The sequence below is a fragment of the Procambarus clarkii genome, chromosome 68, assembly GCF_040958095.1.
Source record: "Procambarus clarkii isolate CNS0578487 chromosome 68, FALCON_Pclarkii_2.0, whole genome shotgun sequence".
NCBI classification, from domain to species: Eukaryota; Metazoa; Arthropoda; class Malacostraca; order Decapoda; family Cambaridae; genus Procambarus; species Procambarus clarkii.
Window position 1 is genome coordinate 8,240,459 of NC_091217.1, and position 20,174 is coordinate 8,260,632.

General features: G+C 44.8%; 1 protein-coding gene across 1 annotated transcript; it reads right to left on the reverse strand.

The window, feature by feature from the left end:
- Positions 1-15,001: 15,001 nt before the first annotated feature.
- LOC138355631 (sperm acrosomal protein FSA-ACR.1-like) lies at positions 15,002-15,412 on the reverse strand. The gene has a single exon (XM_069310949.1). It carries the CDS (start codon positions 15,410-15,412, stop codon positions 15,002-15,004), a length of 411 nt encoding a protein of 136 aa, XP_069167050.1.
- Between the last annotated feature and the right edge of the window lie 4,762 nt (positions 15,413-20,174).

The window sequence follows — 20,174 nt, forward strand, 5'->3', positions numbered from 1 at the left end:
ACTACGCCATATGCTTACGGAGCTGTGTGACACTTGTTTCACTCTCGGGTGCTGGAAGATGTTCTGTTCAAGTTGAAGTATGTTTATTGAGACAAGAAATGCATCTCAAAGGGATAGAGTAGCTTAGGCTATTTCTACCGCCCTGTGTTCTGTTGGACCACTGTCACGTCTCAGGGGGTTGCTATCATGCCAGGTGTGTCTAGTCAACCCTGTGTGATGGTGGTGAGGAGGGCAGAGCAGTGTGGAGTAACGAGCAGGTGTTAGTGTGGAACAGAGAACGAGCAGGTGTTAGTGTGGAACAGAGAACGAGCAGGTGTTAGTGTGGAACAGAACACAAGCAGGTGTTAGTGTGGAACAGAGAACGAGCAGGTGTTAGTGTGGAACAGAACACAAGCAGGTGTTAGTGTGGAACAGAGAACGAGCAGGTGTTAGTGTGGAACAGAACACAAGCAGGTGTTAGTGTGGAACAGAGAACGAGCAGGTGTTAGTGTGGAACAGAACACAAGCAGGTGTTAGTGTGGAACAGAGAACGAGCAGGTGTTAGTGTGGAACAGAACACAAGCAGGTGTTAGTGTGGAACAGAGAACGAGCAGGTGTTAGTGTGGAACAGGGCACGAGCAGGTGTTAGTGTGGAACAGGGCACGAGCAGATGTTAGTGTGGAACAGAACACAAGCAGGTGTTAGTGTGGAACAGGGCACGAGCAGGTGTTAGTGTGGAACAGAACACAAGCAGGTGTTAGTGTGGAACAGAGAACGAGCAGGTGTTAGTGTGGAACAGAACACAAGCAGGTGTTAGTGTGGAACAGAGAACGAGCAGGTGTTAGTGTGGAACAGGGCACGAGCAGGTGTTAGTGTGGAACAGAGAACGAGCAGGTGTTAGTGTGGAACAGAGAACGAGCAGGTGTTAGTGTGGAACAGGGCACGAGCAGGTGTTAGTGTGGAACAGAACACAAGCAGGTGTTAGTGTGGAACAGAGAACGAGCAGGTGTTAGTGTGGAACAGAACACAAGCAGGTGTTAGTGTGGAACAGAGAACGAGCAGGTGTTAGTGTGGAACAGAGAACGAGCAGATGTTAGTGTGGAACAGAACACAAACAGGTGTTAGTCTGGAACAGAGGACGAGATGAGGACGGGGCGGTAAAAGAACTGAAGATGAATAAGGAGGAAGTGTGAACGATGAGAAGGTGAGTAGTGTAAGAACATCTACATTCTTCTTAGAAAATAATTGTTAATTTGTCTTGAAGTTCAGATGCACGGATTCTGTTTCCCACTTGATAGTGAGCAATGGTGTCGCAGGGAGACGAGACAACATCGCCACCAGTCTGCTAGCTGACCCCAGACCGGACGGTGGCTTAACACTCCATTGTTTCCACCCAAAATGAGGTTCTAAACGACCAGAATCCGGACAATGGGATTTCATCTATGTTAGGGAGGTCACTGGAAGCCTCGTATAGCGTCTCTATAATGTCACTGGAAGCCTCGTAGCGTCTCTATAATCCCTCTAAGTGGTGTCAATATATATGAAGATGATGGTACCAGAGTCAGCTTAGTAGTCTAATCAACCCTTCAGTTGATATCACATTTGGTTTAGTTTTGGGACGAAGGCCTATCAGCTTCGTGGCAGCTATTGAACCTACGACAAGCGCTCGCAAATAAGAACGTAAACTCAAGCTTTGAGCATGCGTCAGAAATATATGAAACTGTATATGAAATATACATATATGTAAATATATGAAATATATTCCCTATCACAGCTACCGTGTGGACGTGTTGGGAGGCGACGAGTACTGTGTCGGAGCGCTGCAGGCTGTGTCGGAGTGCTGCAGGCTGTGTCGGAGCGCTGCAGGCTGTGTCGGAGTGCTGCAGGCTGTGTCGGAGTGCTGCAGGCTGTGTCGGAGTGCTGCAGGCTGTGTCGGAGTGCTGCAGGCTGTGTCGGAGCGTTGCAGGCTGTGTCGGAGCGCTGCAGGCTGTGTCGGAGCGCTGCAGGCTGTGTCGGAGCGCTGCAGGCTGTGTCGGAGCGCTGCAGGCTGTGTCGGAGCGCTGCAGGCTGTGTCGGAGCGCTGCAGGCTGTGTCGGAGCGCTGCAGGCTGTGCCAGACCAGTGTGTTGCTGCGAACACAGACGCCAATATTTCTCATGGCCCAGCCACTGCAGGTTGAGCCTACCCTGTTGCTTCCTTGGGCGCAACATGCTTTTTATTTTAATGGAGGTTCGGCGGGGCCCAACTGAGCCAAGCAGCTGGCTAGTAGGCCTAGCAGGACTTGGACCAAGCGGGTATTGGAGGCTCGGCATTCCTACCCGTTCCCGAGTTTTTAGACCTATTGTCTTATGTATGACCCTCTGTCCTGCGTGACAGTGAATACTAGCATTAACCTCAATTTAATAAGACTATCAAAATCCTCAGATTAGGCAAAATTGTAATTAATTTTGTCAATAAAGATGTTAATAATAATAAGTTCCCGAGTTGTCATTCAGGCTTTCCATTGGAGACCTGTGTATGCTCTCCTTGTTACTCCTAGAGTACCTTATACGTCCGCGTGTTAGCCTTCCTGTGGTGGGTATTGACTCAAGAAATGGAATTTTACTATCTCAATATATATCTTATATTTCTCGAACCTCACTCTTTTTTCCTTTTAGACTCGGGGGCGGGCGACCAGGCCCACAGGGCGGGCCTGGCCCTGTGGGCCTGAAGACCTGGTGCCCCTTTACCCCAGGAAGGAGGCCCCCTGTTGGTCCCAGTGTCGCTATGATGAACTATGACTCGTTGCTGCCCCCGTGCTCCCTCATGCTCCCCCCCATGTCACGTCTATGGTGGTGGCAACTCCCACATCACTCAGGGTCATCAGATTGTAACGACGTCACCGTATACCTCCTCCCCTCGCGGTGTCTCACTTCCCCCCCCCCCCTTCCTGTTGTGTTTACCTTACACTCAAGAGTCCCATTTGTCAAATTTGCTAACGGATTAAACCTCCGTTGTTCTGTATCACCGGGTTTCTTTGTTTACGTGTTCACCCTCGCCACCATCCAGCAGCTTCTGGTCTGTTTATGGATCAAAATCGACGGATAATGGTGACTTTTCTGTTGGTTATTTAGGCTGCCTTTTCCCTCCCCCCGATACTGCCATTTGTGGGTCCATGTGCTCTGATGCAGATACTCTCCATGTCAGCGGTGGTGTGTTCTTGTAGTAGTTGTTGTTCAAGATTCACTACCTGGAACAAAAAGTTCCAAGTAGCACGGGCTATGGTGAGCCCGCAGTGCCTTTGATATGAATTTCTTGTCCATCGTAATGTTGTCATCTCCCTGGAGTCTCTTGACCCTCCTCATCCTGTAGGGGCTGACATCCAACACTGGCTGTACCTCATCTTTACTAGATTTTAAGATGCTTGAGTTTTGGTACGTTGAGAGCCAGATTAGTGTCGCATCCAGTGGTCGATTGGGCTGGACGGTAGAGCGACGGTCTCGCTTCATGCAGGTCGGCGTTCAATCCCCGACCGTCCACAAGCGGTTGGCCACCACTTGGAAGTGGCTCAGCCTCACTAACCTGCCAGATGTGTCTATAGCCAAGACGAATTACCACAATGACTACATCACATTGTCTGGTCCGGTTACTGTGCTGAACACACAAATACCTTTTATTATTTAAGTTGTCATAGCTTTTAATACTGCAACTTTCAGGTCTCTGGGCATTTCTTAGTTCTTCTAAATCTGAATTAATTTCTTTAACTTGTATGTTCCTAATAATTGCATTAGATAGTCCAAAGTCATAATCAATGTTTTCTTTCCTGCAAGCCTCATTGGCCAATCGATCTACAAAGTCATGTTTTCCAACTCCAACATGGGATGGGATCCACACAAATTGTATACAATAGTTATTATCATTGGCAAAAATACCATTCCATTTAATATTTCAACCTACTTCAGACATACATTCCTTCCTTGAGGTGATTCCGGGGCTCAGCGACCCCGCGGCCCGGTCGTCGACCAGGCCTCCTCGTTGCTGAACTGGTCAACCAGACTGTTGGATGGGTTATTTAAGGACTGCAGAGCACTTGTAGTCACAGAATAAATGCTGTGGACAATGTACAGGGAAGAACAGCAGGTCATTCCGGGACTGTCCTCACTCCCTGCATCACGACACGCCACGAGTGAAGATGTTTTACAAAACACAGCCCCGCTCCTGTGCCAGGTAAGTCCACTACGGGCTCACCATAGCCCGTGCTACTTTGGAACTTTTGTTCTAAGTAGCTGAATCTAAGCCAACAAAAAATATTACAGAACACTTGAGTAACCCAGGGCCGAATGTTATCTCATGGGCCTGTATTTCGTATCATGGGGGGGCCATATATTATAACAGAGCGCTATAGGTATTCAGTGGAGTTGCCAGTGGTAAATTTAGACGTAATAGTGGGGAACTGAAAAATGGGGGGGGGGACATTGGAATCGTAGACTTAGTTAAGTGTAGATCTATGGATGGTGTCGTGCATATGGAGAGCTTAGGATGCCGGATGGGGGAGACGTAGGGTGTATGGGAGCAGCGAATGGAGGGAGGCAAGATAAGCGATGGGGAGTGATAAGGTTGTGGGAGGGAGGTGTTTATGTGATCAGTTACCTGGGAGGTATTCCGGTCTTCACCTAACCAGGTGAGGATCTTGTCATCGCCTGCTTGTAAAGTACTGTTTGGGGCAGCTGGCTATCAAGGGGGCTTTGTTGCCAAATATCTCCGGAGGACCTTGTAGCCAGCTGACAGTGAAGAAGAGAGAGAAAGAGAGAGACGAAGACAAACGTGAGAGGGAAGGGGGATAAACAGGAGGGCCGGAGAAGACGAAGAGGGGTAAAAATGGGTTAGGAAATACCGGTGTGCGGCGGGGCAGCAGCAGCAGCAGGGCGGACAAAGAGAGAGGGGAGACGCGTCGAGGGAAGTGGACGGTACACAACAAGTCGAGGGGAGCGGTGGAGCGAGATGACCAGAGACTGGGCTAGAGGGAGGGGAGAGAGAGAGAAAGACAGATAAAGACGGGAATGGGAAGGGAAGCGTCGCTAGCGCCAGGGGAAGGGGCTATAGCGACAGCCACGACGTGACCTTCCTTCACCGACCCTCGAGCGGTTGTGATTCGTAGAGGCGCACGCCAAGGTACTGGGGGAGGTGGGACGCCATCTTGAATATCTGGTATAGGTCTTGTGAGACCCAACATGATTTTCTCAGTGTGTGAGGTGGAATTGGGAGGTTAGGTCACCCAATAGGTTATATGGCCTGCTGGAATATTTAGTCTAACCTGTTATACATTGGTAAGCTTGGGAACCTTCTTGGATCAGTGAGAAATAAGTGACACCTAAATTGTACTGAAACCTTAAGAAACCAATAGTTTTATTGTTTTAATTCGACAGGAACTATTTTTGTTAGTTCATATTTGACAGAGTTCACTGCCCGCCTGTTGCAGAATAAGCTTTCGTTTCCAATTAGCTTTATAACTGGTATTATAATCAAAGAGCAACAGCATAACACCCTGCTTGACCTGCTGGATGGGGTTCTGGGAGTTCTTCTACTGCCCAAGCCCGGCCCGAAGCCAGGCTTGACTTGTGAGAGTTTGGTCCACCAGGCTGTTGCTTGGAGCGGCCCGCAGGCCCACATACCCACCACAGCCCGGTTGGTCTGGCACGTCTTGAAGAAAGGTATCTAGTTTTCTCTTGAAGATGTCCACGGTTGTTCTGGCAATATTTCTTATGCTCGCTGGGAGGGTATTGAACAACCGCGGACCTCTGATGTTTATACAGTGTTCTCTGATTGTGCCTATGGCACCTCTGCTCTTCACTGGCTCTGTTCTGCATTTTCTTCCGTATCGTTCACTCCAATATGTTGTTATTTTATTGTGTAGATTTGATACCTGGCCCGCCTGGACCAAGGTCCAGGTCGACCTGGACGACAAGACCTCTGTGGTATGACACAGCCTCGACACCCAGGCACACACCTCCCTCCTCCGTCATGTCGACAGACATTCCTTACAATGCCTCAACTTTCCTCATGTGCTTTACTGATGCAGTTCACACATCGTAGTGCTGCTCTCAGAGGCCACATGTGGCACCTTGTGTAAGACATCTCCATTGTTATTTTCCAAGTCACATATTCCACCATTGTGTTGACTCAGCTTTGGCAGAATGGTTTTCCATCTGAGAACTGTTCAAGCTTGGGTGAGTTTATACGTCATTATGAACGGCATTTAATTATTTAAGTCCTTTGTGTTGTCTTTTGCCGTGGAGACGGGTCCAGCCCCCTCGGCCCTCCGCCCCAGCGCCTTCCCTGCCCGCGAGTCCTTCATAACTCTCTCCTCATTTCATCGTCTTTATAAATATTTTCTCTCGCCACCTCACTTCCATGCACAAAATTGTAATTAATATCGCATCAGGGAAGTTTTGAGATCTCGCCACCACCTCAAACCTTACCTCCTTCCTGCCACTCTATATATTATATATATAATATATATATATATATATATTATATATATAATATATATATATAATATATATATATATATATATATATATATATATACATATATATATATATATATATATATTATATATATATATTATATATATATTATATATATATATTATATATATATATATATATATATATATATATATATATATATTATATATATATATAATATATATATATATATAATATATATATAATATATATATATAATATATATATATATATATATATATATATATATATATATATATATATATATATATATTATTAATTATTGTACGTTATTTTTTTACTCTTTATTATACAAGGTTACACAGTTACGTAATTGATTGTTATAAAAGAGGAACATTAAGAGGAAAGACAAAGGAGTCTACAACTACAACCCTCTACATCTACAATCCTGGAGGTTGTAGATGTCTCCTCTGACGCTGGGCCTATTGTCCCTCTATCTATCTATTAGATATTGTCCCTCTGGATCGCCACTCTGAGGCGCTGGGAGAGGAGGCTCGCTGCTCTAGGATCTCTTATTACTTACGATGAGCCAGAAACCCCAGATCCTTGTGAATCCTCCTTGCCCCTCCGTCCCCATGGGCCAGGCGTCTCAGATTCTATAGGACCAGAGTTGTACTTGCTTGAATTGTCTCTCTGTATGTGTCAGTGGCTCCTGCTTGACCAACAGAGAGGGTGATGTATGCGGCTGCCAAGATACATATGCAAGTATAGTCCCATGGCAAGTGTCTTGTCATTTCTCCTTTGGCGTAGTGTGATTTCATCCGGTCGACTAGCAAAGGCAGTAGAGTTATGCTACATAGATTATAAGGGTCTCTCTCTGCTGGACACTGGGCAGAGGCAAGGCTCCTCTTAATGATGTCCCTGACTTGGTTGGGGCATGTGTGTGCCAATTTCCTGATTTTCCACGGTGCAGGCAATCCATATTCATCTACACATGTCTCTCCATAAATACACTTATATACAGAGTGGATTTGGGCAGCAAGGTGCAGGACGACTGCAATACTGAACTGCAGTAGATCAAGACGTGTGCCTGTCACTCACAGGCACACGTCATACAGACCAAAAAGAAATCCCCAGCATGGGGAGCATGTACGGCTGTGATGCAAGTGCGATCACTGACGACTGGTGTTGCCTCCAGCAAAGTTATGGCTTCTTTACCTACGATGGGGCTGCCCTAGCTGGATTGTTCATGTAGGGTTGGTCTGGGTGTTAGGTCTGCCAGGGAATCCCATATTATGTTGACCAAACCACACTAGAAAGTGAAGGGACGACGACGTTTCGGTCCGTCCATAATATAATCCCATATTTATGCTGCATTCTGTACAGTAGGGGTCAGGTATCCCCGCTGAGTTACCCAAATTATCTCGTATTGGTATATTTTGACAGCAGCGTTCCTCTAATACACACATTTAAACACAACAGTATTTTTGCTGTTGTTAATTACTTTGACTGTTCGTCTAAGGTGTTGCTTGAGATTATCCAGAGCATAGGTTCGAATCCTCCTCATGGCTCCTATTGATTTTCTACACAAATTGATTTTGATTGACACAAACATAGATATTCATAAGTGAGGGTTCACCTCACCCTACGATTCACCTACCACCTACCCTCCTTAATCGTAGACAAGTAGATCCGGTAGACAAGTAACAGATGAAGTTAGGCAGAAATCACCTCACCCCATTCTGAGATACTAGTCTGTAGTTGAGTGGGCTCTGTATTCTTTCTTATATATAGGTACCACATTAGTCACTTTCGAAATTTCGGGCAACTCGCCACTCTCCAGTGAGAAGCTATAAAATATAATCAAGCGTGCACACAATGCTTGAAACTGTCTCTTTTAGTATTCATGGTGACATCTTTTCTGGGACGTGGTTTTCATCACATCCAGCACATCTAACTTTCCCTTATTTGTTACGTGTATCACTTCCATTTGTGTGTGTGTGTGTGTGTGTGTGTGTGTGTGTGTGTGTGTGTGTGTGTGTGTGTGTGTGTGTGTGTGTGTGTGTGTGTGTGTGTGTGAAAGATCGAGCTTTAACTTTTATGCCCCGCCTCTCAAGCCTGTTTAAACCCAACTATTCACAAATATTGAACCGAATGAGATTTTCGGTTCAATATATGTGAATATTGTGAGGCAGGTAGTAATTACTACCCTGTGTGAGGTAGTGATTAGACGGAGATAATGAAACCATGTCCACGGAGACAGATCTATGAGAGACAAGTCACTCATGCAGCCATCATCACAATCTTCGGATACTTCATTGTCTAAGAGACACAGAGACAGATCTAAGCAGTACAAAATAATTTCACCACGACGCGTTATCTTGGCTTGATAAGGATATGTACTCTGACAGAGATGCGTAATGGTGAGGGCTATACATGTATCCCTGTCTGTCTGTCTTCCCCCTGTATTATGTGGGCGCCAGCACCCTCTGTGTTATGTGTTAGGACTCGGCTTAAGGAATTACAGTTCCCGGCGGCCCCCCCTGCCTCCCTTCACCCAGGTTAACTAGCAAGGTTCCCCCTCTCCAGGCTACGCAAAGAAAACGGCGAGTGAACTATGTTTAATAATTCGTTTCGTCAGGGACAGAAAACCTTTATAGGTAGCCGTTTTTCATGTAGATATATATTATTGATTGTGAGGGAAAGGGTGAGATCAGATATTATGGCGCGAATCTTGATTTTTCTTCACTTGAGAAGGAAGTTGGAAAGTTAACTCTCCAAAGTTCATTTTCTAATTTTATTTGGCCTGACGCTAAGACGCGTTTCGTTAACTCTTGTTAACATTATCAGAGACAAAGTTTGAAGTCACAAGTTGATTGATTGATAAAGATTAAGCCACACAAGAGGTTGCACGGGCATGAATAGCCCGTAAGTAGTAGCTTTTTGTTTTGGAGTGAATGTATACTGTGTGCTGAGGTCGCATTTATATCGCCAGGCTGCTATCGTGAGGGAGGATACTGCTGGACAGTATTTATGAGGGTCTCCATCTGCTGGACACCTTTTTTGACCAGAAGAGTGGCTGTGTTGATGGCTTCAGGGTGGCCACTGCAAGATTCGGGGACTCTTAAAGCTCGTCTAAGGTCGTTGGTTGCTTCACATTCCAGGAGATAGTGAAGTAGTAGCTTTTCTGTGACAGTTTGGCAGAAGATGCACTCTCTCTATCGGGGTTCACCAATCTCCCAGTTGCATCTGTAACCTAGACGTAGTCTATATAACCTAACTGCTATTTCCCTGTGGATTCCTTTTGGGATATTTAACCTTTCTAATTTGGTTGCCTGAAGATACCATATTGTAGAGGGCGAACCTTCAGCTATTCTCTGGTGTAGATGGGCTTTGTTGAGGTGTGAGAGTTTTTTAGTGATGATGTTTTTTATGTACTGGGTTGGCTTGTTTTATGTATCACTGGATGACGAGCTGACAATTTAGCAATTGCGTCAGCTTTCTCATTTAATGGGATTCCAACATGGCAGGGGGAACCAGTTTAGGGTTATGTTGAGTCTTTTTGCCTTTAGCGGCTGCTCCAAGATACAAAATGGTGGTAATTATTTCCACGTTGTCTTTCCACTGCCTTTTTTTTCCTTAATATTTGAAGTGCAGCTTTTGAGTCTGTGTATGAATGCATTCTGAGTGTTTTGTGCAATTACATATCCGAATGCCGTCACACGTTCTTGTGGTGTAGTATATGTGGTGTAGTATATGTGGTGTAGTATATGTGGTGTAGTATATGTGGTGTAGTATATGTGGTGTAGTATATGTGGTGTAGTATATGTGGTGTAGTATATGTTCTTGTGGTGTAGTATATCCGGGGAAGAGGTGAAGGTACTTCATCTCACAAGGTCCCACTGCCCTCAATTTATAAGTATAGGTTTTAAGACAAAAAGCTTATAAGTATAGCTTATAAAGTTTATAAGTATGTAACAAACTAGGCTGTTGTAAGAATTATCCAGAGTGGTCTATCGACAAAAGAGAATGGGAAGCTGAGCCGCATGGTGACCTGACCCCCAGGGGAATTCGCGGTGGAAATAACCGACGCTTTGTTCATATCTGCGTATAATGAATCATCCTATAGTATTCAGGAATTTAGAGAAAATTAGCCTTTATTCATTTTGCATTAAAATTGTATTGTATAATAGTACTGGATACAATATCAAGAGTATTCTAATTATTGAGTTTAAGTCACCATCAGTGACGTCACGAATCAGATCTAACTTTTAAAGCGGAGTGACCGGCGGTCATAGGTCATCAGGGGTTGACAGGTCTACTATTTCTCAAAGTTTTAATAACCATCTTTGTGATCGGGAACAGCTCTGCCGTTAGAGGCTTGTGTAATTTAATTCAGTAAAATAATTCAACCAGTCTGGATCAATTAAGTACAACAGAGGTTAATTGTTATAACTTAAACCTGGCTAGTAACTTGGTAGAACTTTGACTGACTAGGCGGAAGGATACAATGTTCTGTCTGGGGGAGTTCAGACAAGGAAGAGATCAGTGTGGTCACGGAAGCAGCTGGGATAAGAGGTCAACATCTTACCTCTCCCCAAGAACAGCCCCAACACCTAAAGCTGTGGTCGCCCAAGGTATAGTTGCTATTGTTAAGTATAGAAATAGTCTCATTTGCCACTCAGGTCAAGTAGGGAGTGTTAAAGTGATAGGGAGTGAACATATTTAGATTTTGTTTTAGTTTTCTTTTAATAAATTAAATTTGTTATTAATTTGCATTTTATTGTTTCCATGTGTTTTATGTGTATACTTGTCCTGGTCACGTGGTCCACACGAGGCAGAGTTGCATTGGGCGCCGATTCTAACATCGAATCGGAATTATCATTACCGTGTAATTTATTCCACACTCAAGGTCATCGTTTATAGTGGGGATCAAGCCCCTAGGTTGATTAATTAGCGTGATCGATCCAGACCTCGATCATTGCTCTTGTATTACTGGTCTGGTGGTGGCAGCAGAGGTGACTCTAGGGTTTTGTTCAGAGCTTAGGTCACGTCATACTGGGTGTAGAATCCTAAGTCGGTCAATCGTCTTAGGACCACGTGGCGTGGAGTTGGCTTTGGTAAAAGTTTTGGAGTCCCTTGGTTTAGAAATAAAAGTAAGAATACGGGTAGAGGGAGTAGAAAGAAGGAAGTAAAGTGAGAGGAACCCAAACCCGTGTTACAAGTATATGCTATGCTTATAAGAGAAAAAAGACCCATTCTAAGTACAGTATACAGAATAAGGACATCGCTACCTTGTCGCTACTCAGGAGATCGCTACTCAGGACATCACTACTCAGATCCAGATGTCACCAAACATCACCGGATAACCAGGACATCTCTGGCGAGGTCTCCCCCACCCACCGAGAACACCAACCCCTTACCCAGTGTCTGATTGGTCCTTTCCCCTTATTCCCCTTGTCCCTACCCTATGTTTGGTTGTCCCCTCATATCCCTTCCACCCTTCCCGTCACCCCCACACAACCTCACCCCTTCCACATGTGTATTTAACCCAAAATTACAGCTTTTGTATTCATCAAGGACACGGGGAGACATCTCCCGTCACGCAGGGTGCAGTCGCACCTCCACAGATCTCCAGTATCAGCTCTTGATACTGGTAATGGCTCAAAAGGGTCACCACTTACGGGCTATTCATGCCCGTGCCACCTTTTGGGTGGCTTAATCTTAATCAATCAATCAATCTTTTGTATTCATTCTTTATCTGAAGACGTTCCAGAGTGGAACGAAACGTTGTAGAAAGTCAATCCTTCAATAATTACTAGTGTCTTTACCGTGATTTTTTGTAACTTGATTGTTCTTCTTAATGCTGACAGTAGGGGAATAGTATCTATGCTTTCTAAGCATAGAAATCTAACTCTAGAAGATCGACAACGCCAGCAACTGTGGGCATTAGGTGAATAAAAGCAGGTGAACAGTGGCATTAGGTGAATAAAACGAGCTCAGCCATTTGTGTCCCGCCCAGGATTCGAACCTGGGATCCCCGATTATAAAGTCAACGACGACGCCAGTTACATAGGACGGATAGCAGTAATCAGCGTTTTTCTTGTATTATTTGTATATGCCACAAGAGCACTGAGATTATCTTACTGAATCCAAGTGTGATCCTCGATTAAGGCAGCGTCTGGGATGCTCTCGGACGCAGGTTCGAATCCTCGTCACGCCCCTTGTGGATTTGTTCAAGTGATCCTCACATCCCTATAATCGTGTGGTGTGGTGGAGTGTGCTACCATACGGGTTGGTTCTCTCTCTTGACAAATTGCCCTCATTCTGGCCTCATACCCCCCCACCTTATCGGTTTCTTGACATAATATTTCACGTTTCTATTGCCTATATCAAACGTGAGTGGCGCCCCAGCCCACCAATGCAGTGCGGGAACAAGCCAAGGCCGCGTGATAGCCCCGTGATAACCCCGCCGCCCGCCAAATATGTTTCCCGCGCTTTTGTCCCCAAACAAAGGAGCGTCGAGAAGCGCACGAGAAGAGACGGCCGCTCGGGTCCTTATTACGAACATATGTCATGGACGTCAACTTGTTTTCATAGTTTATTGAGCAGACTACGCCGAGGAACGCCACGAATGTGTGCTCCATTACCCCTGGCCAGAGTCACTGGGGAAATAGAGTAGCATGCGCGCCAAGTATCAATCTTCCCGGGGTTTAATAGGCGGGAAAACTAGTGCCGGCTTAGAGACTCGTTTTTCATCGGCCATGTTGTAAAAATGATAAGATGATTCAATCGTCAGGATTCATTGCCCTATTTTGCTTAAGGGATGAGAGTTTAGTTTTATGAGATCGCCGGAGGCTGCAAGATACATGCTCACGGCTTTAATATGAATGTATATATATTTTTGTTTGGTGTTATACGAAAATATTTGTATGTAATAAAGATAGTGTTATATTAGTTGAATAAAGTGTGAAGAATTTGAGGACGTCCTTGAGCTCTCAAGAGCCGTCAACAAAGCCAGACTTGAAGAAGACAGCTCGATAAGAAAGGTTTTAATAAGTCTTCTCACAGACACAATAACATGGGATAAAAACCCACACTCGTGTATTTGTGAATTTTATGTGAAGATTTACACCAAGTCTTTCGCACTCTAAGGAGCCGGTCGGCCGAGCGGACAGCACGCTGGACTTGCAATCCTGTGGTCCTGGGTTCGATCCAAGGCGCCGGCGAGAAACAATGGGCAGAGTTTCTTTCACCCTATGCCCCTGTTACCTAACAGTAAAATAGGTACCTGGGTGTTAGTCAGCTGTCACGGTCATGCTTCCTGGGGGTGGAGGCCTGGTTGAAGACCGGGCCGCGGGGACACTAAAGCCCCGAAATCATCTCAAGATAACCTCTCAAGAAGAAGATAACCCCTCCTGAGTGCTTAACGAGTTACATCTCAACTACCAATGCCTAATACAAGGCATTAGTAGTTAAGATGTAGGTCTCGTCCTAATCACACACTCAGACCTTGACAAAGCATTCAGGAGAGTACGAAAGACTTGGTGTAAAGCTTTTGCATAAAATTCACAAATACGCGAGTCTGGATTTTTATCAAAAGGTTTTAATATTATAAAACGTTTGTCTCCCATGATGCTCCACTTCCGCCTAGACTCCACTGTCGAGTCCAGAACCACCGCCCCCTCCACGACTCAGCCATCACTCTTGGGCTGGACGGTAGAGCGACAGTCTCGCTTCATGCAGGTCGGCGTTCAATCCCCGACCGTCCAAGTGATTAGACACCATTCCTTTCCCCCTGCCCCATCCCAAATCCTTATCCTGACCCCTTCCCAAGTGCTACATAGCCGTAAAGACTTGACGCTCTCCCTTGATAATTCCTCCTCCCTCCCCCCCCCCTACCCTTCGCCACTCATGAATACATAATCAACAATAATCTTAAAAAATAATATTTACATATTTTTAACGATACAAATACGAAAAAAATATATATATTTATATATACCAACATACATTTAAATCCTCAATCTTTCCGCTCTAATATATTAAATTATTAGCGCGTCGCGTCGCCCCCGGGGGGTAAAAAAAAAGCTGAAATTCATATCCTAGAGGATTCGAATTCTCTAAAATTCATCCTCGCGTCGCCATTGGTTCATTTCGGGAGGAGTGAGCGAAGGCGAGTGGCAGGGGCGAAGCTGGGCGGGAAACGGGCGGAGAGGAGCGGGAAAATCCTGGCGGGACGGGGGCCGCATTACTCATTAATCTGGACTCAAAGTCAGTGTGGCAGAGACAAGATTTGGCCCCTGATGAAAGTCGTATCACATAATGAATTTTTAATCTAACTTTTAATATATGAGAAAGTTTCCAGCGAGCGGCAAGTGAAGCGTAGCCATTAAGAGACACACGGCATTTTTGGCGGGCTTTTTTTTTCTCTCTCTTCCACTTCCTCCTCCTCGTCCTCGTCCTCGTCCTCGTCCTCCTCTTCCTCCTCCCGCCAATTTTTTTACCCCGTGGGCAAAATTTTAACGTTTTGCGAAGTTTGTCCAGCAACCCCTTCAGCAGTGACTCCAGCGGTCTGCTGGGGACCTGCGGCCTGATGCTGGGTCTGCTGGGGACCTGGGGCCTGATGCTGGGTCTACCGGGGACCTGCGGCCTGATGCTGGGTCTGCCGGGGACCTGCGGCCTGATGCTGGGTCTGCTGGGGACCTGCGGCCTGATGCTGGGTCTGCTGGGGACCTGCGGCCTGATGCTGGGTCTGCTGGGGACCTGCGGCCTGATGCTGGGTCTGCTGGGGACCTGCGGCCTGATGCTGGGTCTGCCGGGGACCTGCGGCCTGATGCTGGGTCTGCTGGGGACCTGCGGCCTGATGCTGGGTCTGCCGGGGACCTGCGGCCTGATACTGGGTCTGCTGGAGCCTCTTGTATACCACACATGAACAGTTTACACACCTGACTGATGAACAACATGAGCAGATTTGCAGACGATGCAAAAATTGGGCGGGAAAATATGTTCAGATGATTCAAAGTTGCTACAGGGCGACCTAGACAAGCTTTTAAAATGGACGGAAGGTTGACGGATGGAAGTTCAGTGCTGGAGAGTATATAGTTCTGAAAGCAGCCATTGTTCCTTTATACCCGGGGTTCGAATCCCGGGCAGTGTGTGGCGTTTAGGCACGTATGCCTATACCAAATGTCTCCGTTCATCTAGCATACAGTAAATAGGTACCCGGGAGCAAAGTAACTGTTGGGGGTTGGCAGTTGTACAGAAGACGTGAGATATAATATGAATGTAAAACCATTGCATCAAAGTAGACCTGTTGGCAGTAAGGCAGATGCAACACTGCCACTCATATATGGAAGCCTCAACTGTAAGATCTTCAGTATTGTTCTTCACCATTGCCTTGTTAAGATTGGATTATGGATTTTCAAGTAATAATCCATAATCCCCCTTTGGATTATGGAGTTAATTTGGTCTCCTTCGAACTTTAAAATGGAAGTAAGTTTACTTCAAACTATGCAGAGAACGATGACAAGTTCCAGAAGTTAGGAACCTCCCTTATAAACAGTTAAGAAAGTTTAGTTTACATTATATAGAGACAGGAGGAGGTGATATGACTGAAGGGAACAGGAAGGTGAAAGTGTATTACAACAAATTGTATTAGAACAAATTGTGTATTATTAGGCTACAAATTGTGTATTATTAGGCTACAAATTGTGTATTATTAGGCTACAAATTGTGTATTATTAGGCTACAAATTGTGTATTATTAGGCTACAAATTGTGTATTATTAGGCTACAAATTGTGTATTATTAGGCTACAAATTGTGTATTATTAGGCTACAAATTGTGTATTATTAGGCTACAAATTGTGTATTATTAGGCTACAAATTGGATATGTTCGGAGTTAGAAAAGGCCGAGGTAAATTCTAATTTGTGTAAAGGGATGAAGATGTGTGTTACAAGTGGCTGGGTATAGCACAATAGACAGCTAGATTGTTTCAAGCGCAGGTTAGACATTTTTTGTGAGTTGGGTGGGAATAGCTGTGAGCTGTGTCGTGTGTGTGTCAATGTAAGCTGCTCCTTATGTGTCAAAGGGCCTCCTTCAGCCACCTCTTATCAAACCCCGACCGTCAAAGTGGTTGGGCATCATTCCCTCCCCCCCATCCCATCCCAAATCTTTATCCTGACTCCTTCCAAGTGCTGTATAGTCGTAATGGCTTGGCGCTTTCCCCCTGATATCTCCCCCGATCCCTATTTACTGGGATATTCTGCTGTCGTGTTGATGTGTCTGCTCATCTTCAATTTCTGCAGATTGTTTGGGATGTTTTATTGCTGTTCTTACTGGATTTCTGCTTTTGCGTCTGCTGTGGAATTCTGCCGCTCATGTGTGTGGCCTCTTTTATGGTCCTATGGTCTGCTGCTGCTTCTGCTGGAATTTTGCAACTACATATGCATGGGATTTGCAGTTGAGCTGTTGCGTCTGCTGGAACACTGCTGCCCTGCTGATGCTGCTCCTGGGTTCGCTGGCTCTAATTTTGCTGTGAATAAGTGGTTCTTCTGCTGCACCTGCTGGAAGTCTGCTGTCGTGTTGTAGTGCAGGCTGGGGTCCTCCTGCTGGGGTCCTCCTGCTGGGGTCCTCTTGCTGGGGTCCTCCTGCTGGGGTCCTCCTGCTAGGGTCCTCTTGCTGGGGTCCTCCTGCTGGGGTCCTCCTGCTGGGGTCCTCCTGCTGGGGTCCTCCTGCTGGGGTCCTCCTGCTGGGGTCCTCCTGCTCACATGTGCAGGATAACATCACTTGCATATAAGAACACTAAGAATATTTTGGAATCTAACAGGGATGCGTTCACGACAATTTACACAACCTATGTTAGACCATTGCTTAAAATATGCAGCGTCTGCGTCCAAATCCGCGTCTTGTGCAGCACAATAAGAAACTTGCAAATTCTTACTGTGTTACATAAGAAGCGCGGATTTGGACGCAGACGCTGCATATTTTAAGCAATGGTCTAACATAGGTTGTGTAAATTATGTACATTAGTTGATACCAAGGTTACTACACGAACCAAGAAGACTAAGCTATGAGGATAGGTTAAGAGAAGTGGACCTGAAGGCCCTAGAGAAGAAAAGTGAAAAGTAGAGAGGGTATGATCACAGCGTAGAAAATACTGAGGAGGGGTAATAGACAAGGTGGACAAGGATAGCGTATTTATCTGAGAGAAAATACACAGGGAGACATCTCCCGTCACGCAGGGTGCAGTCGCACCTCCACAGATCTCCAGTATCATCTATTGATACTGGTAATGGCTCAAAAGGGCCACCACTTACGGGCTATTCATGCCCATGCCACCTTTTGGGTGGCTTAATCTTCATCAATCGAGAGAAAATAGGATAAGAGGACATCTGTGGAAGCTGGGAATACAAGGTAGTGGTAGACACGTAAGACATTGGTAGACGGGTAGAAGACACTGACAGGTAGAAGACACTGACAGGTAGAAGATATTGACAGGTAGAAGACATTGACAGGTAGAAGACATTGACGGGTAGAAGACATTGACAGGTAGAAGACATTGACAGGTAGAAGACATTGACAGGTAGAAGACATTGACAGGTAGAAGACATTGACAGGTAGAAGACATTGACGGGTAGAAGACATTGACAGGTAGAAGACATTGACAGGTAGAAGACATTGACAGGTAGAAGACATTGACAGGTAGAAGACATTGACGGGTAGAAGACATTGACAGGTAGAAGACATTGACAGGTAGAAGACACTGACAAGTAAGCAGTAAAAAGAGAGGCAGAGATAGCCAAGCGGTGATAGGCAAGTACCAAACCACTACCATCTTTTTCACAACACTCTTCCCCCCTCTCTCTCTCTCTCTTCACACTCTCCCATCACTCCTTCCCTCACTCTTCCTGGTCCACACTGCCTCTCTCTTCCCCCTCCCTCCCTCCCTCCCTCGCTCCCTCCCTCACCCCCCCCCCTCTCTCTCTCCAGCGCCGTCCTCGCATTTCTTTGGGTCGTAATTAAAATTTAGTGGGGCCAATTTTTCAGGTGGGCTGGCGGTGATGAAGGCTCGACGAGCACATTTTAGTAATTAAATCATCTAATTAATCTTAATTCCTGCGCGTCACAAAATTCTCGCCTTCTTTACTGTTTGGCGCCCAGTTGTTTCTGAAGGAGTTCCTCTGTATCAGGGTAGAGGGGGGGGGGAGGGGGGAGGGGGGAGAGATTATTACCGGTAGCATATACTTATCTATCAGTGTGTGTTGTCTATCAGTCTGTGTTATCTATCAGTGTGTCTCGAGGGTGAGATCTGTGCTGGGCATAGTATTCAGGCTGTCTGTATATGTAGTTCGTATTCGTTATCGTGAATGTTCGAGTTGTGATTTGTTCTTCCAGGTGTGGGTGGAGGTGGCTTCCGGGACGTCTGCTTTCAGTGTAATTCCCCTTGTGGATCGTTCGTTCAGAGACGACGAGTATTTCTTGACATGTTATCGAGTCGTTTGTGTTTCCGGCTCCTTCCTATGTCTTGTTTTCCCCACTTTTCTCTAAATTTAGAGAGGCTGTCCTTGCCTGCTGTGTCTGTGTGATGTGGATTTGTCTGCTGTGTCTGTGTGATGTGGAGGCGGGGCAGAGGCCGGCAGGGTGACTTCTGTTATTACCAAATATTTCTTTCTAAATTGGTGCTTTCTTAACATTATTAATATTATGAAATTAATAGTATAATAATAGGAACATAAATTACTGACTTAATTATGCTAGATTAGGTTAAGTTAGGTAAATTAGGTTTGGTTTGATATATATATATATATATATATATATATATATATATATATATATATATATATATATATATATATATATATATATATATATATATATATATATATATATATATATATATATATAATTTACTATGCAGGATATAACTGCATAGCAACCCACCATTAAAAACACCACTAACACGCATAGCGTTTCGAGCAGAAATATTATATCTCAATATATATTATATATTGATAATATTAACAATATATGTTAATATAATATGTTAATATAATATGTTATATTATATGTCAAAATATCAAATAAAATATTATATGTCAAATAATATATGAATCCGGCACTCATGAAAGCAACAACACTTGACTCATTGATTCCTTTATAAATTCAAATTCAAATGTTTATTCAGGTAAAGTACATACATACAATGGGTGATACAAATATTGATGAATTTATAGATAGAGCTAGTACACACAACACCTAAAGCCACTATTACGCAAAGCGTTTCGGGCAGGAAAAACACTAAAGACTAAAACTTAATACTAACTTAATATAAATAACTTATGGGCTCACGAGCACTAGGCTTACACTGATGGGTCTGTTCAAATGTCAACAGATCGCACCGCAGCAGCCTGTAGAATATACCAAGACAACATATGTACACAGACCACAAGTGTGAGACACAATAACTGGCTTAGCACCACACATGCAGAATTAGCTGCACTACAACTGGCCACTAACGCACTGAAGAACAGTGGAGGAGTAATTTTCTGTGATTCAAAGTCAGCTCTTCAGGCCCTTAAAAACCCGACATTCAAAATAGACACTAGGAATGGTGTAGCATCCATTATAAACATTATTAATGCAAAGAGCAAGAGTTTCAGAGTCTCATTTGTATGGATACCATCTCACATGGGTGTTGTCCAGCATAATAATAATAATAATAAT

Coding starts and splice junctions, on each gene's coding strand:
- LOC138355631 (XM_069310949.1), bottom strand. CDS start 15,412: ATGTTGTTCATCAGTCAGGTGTGTAAACTGTTCATGTGTGGTATACAA.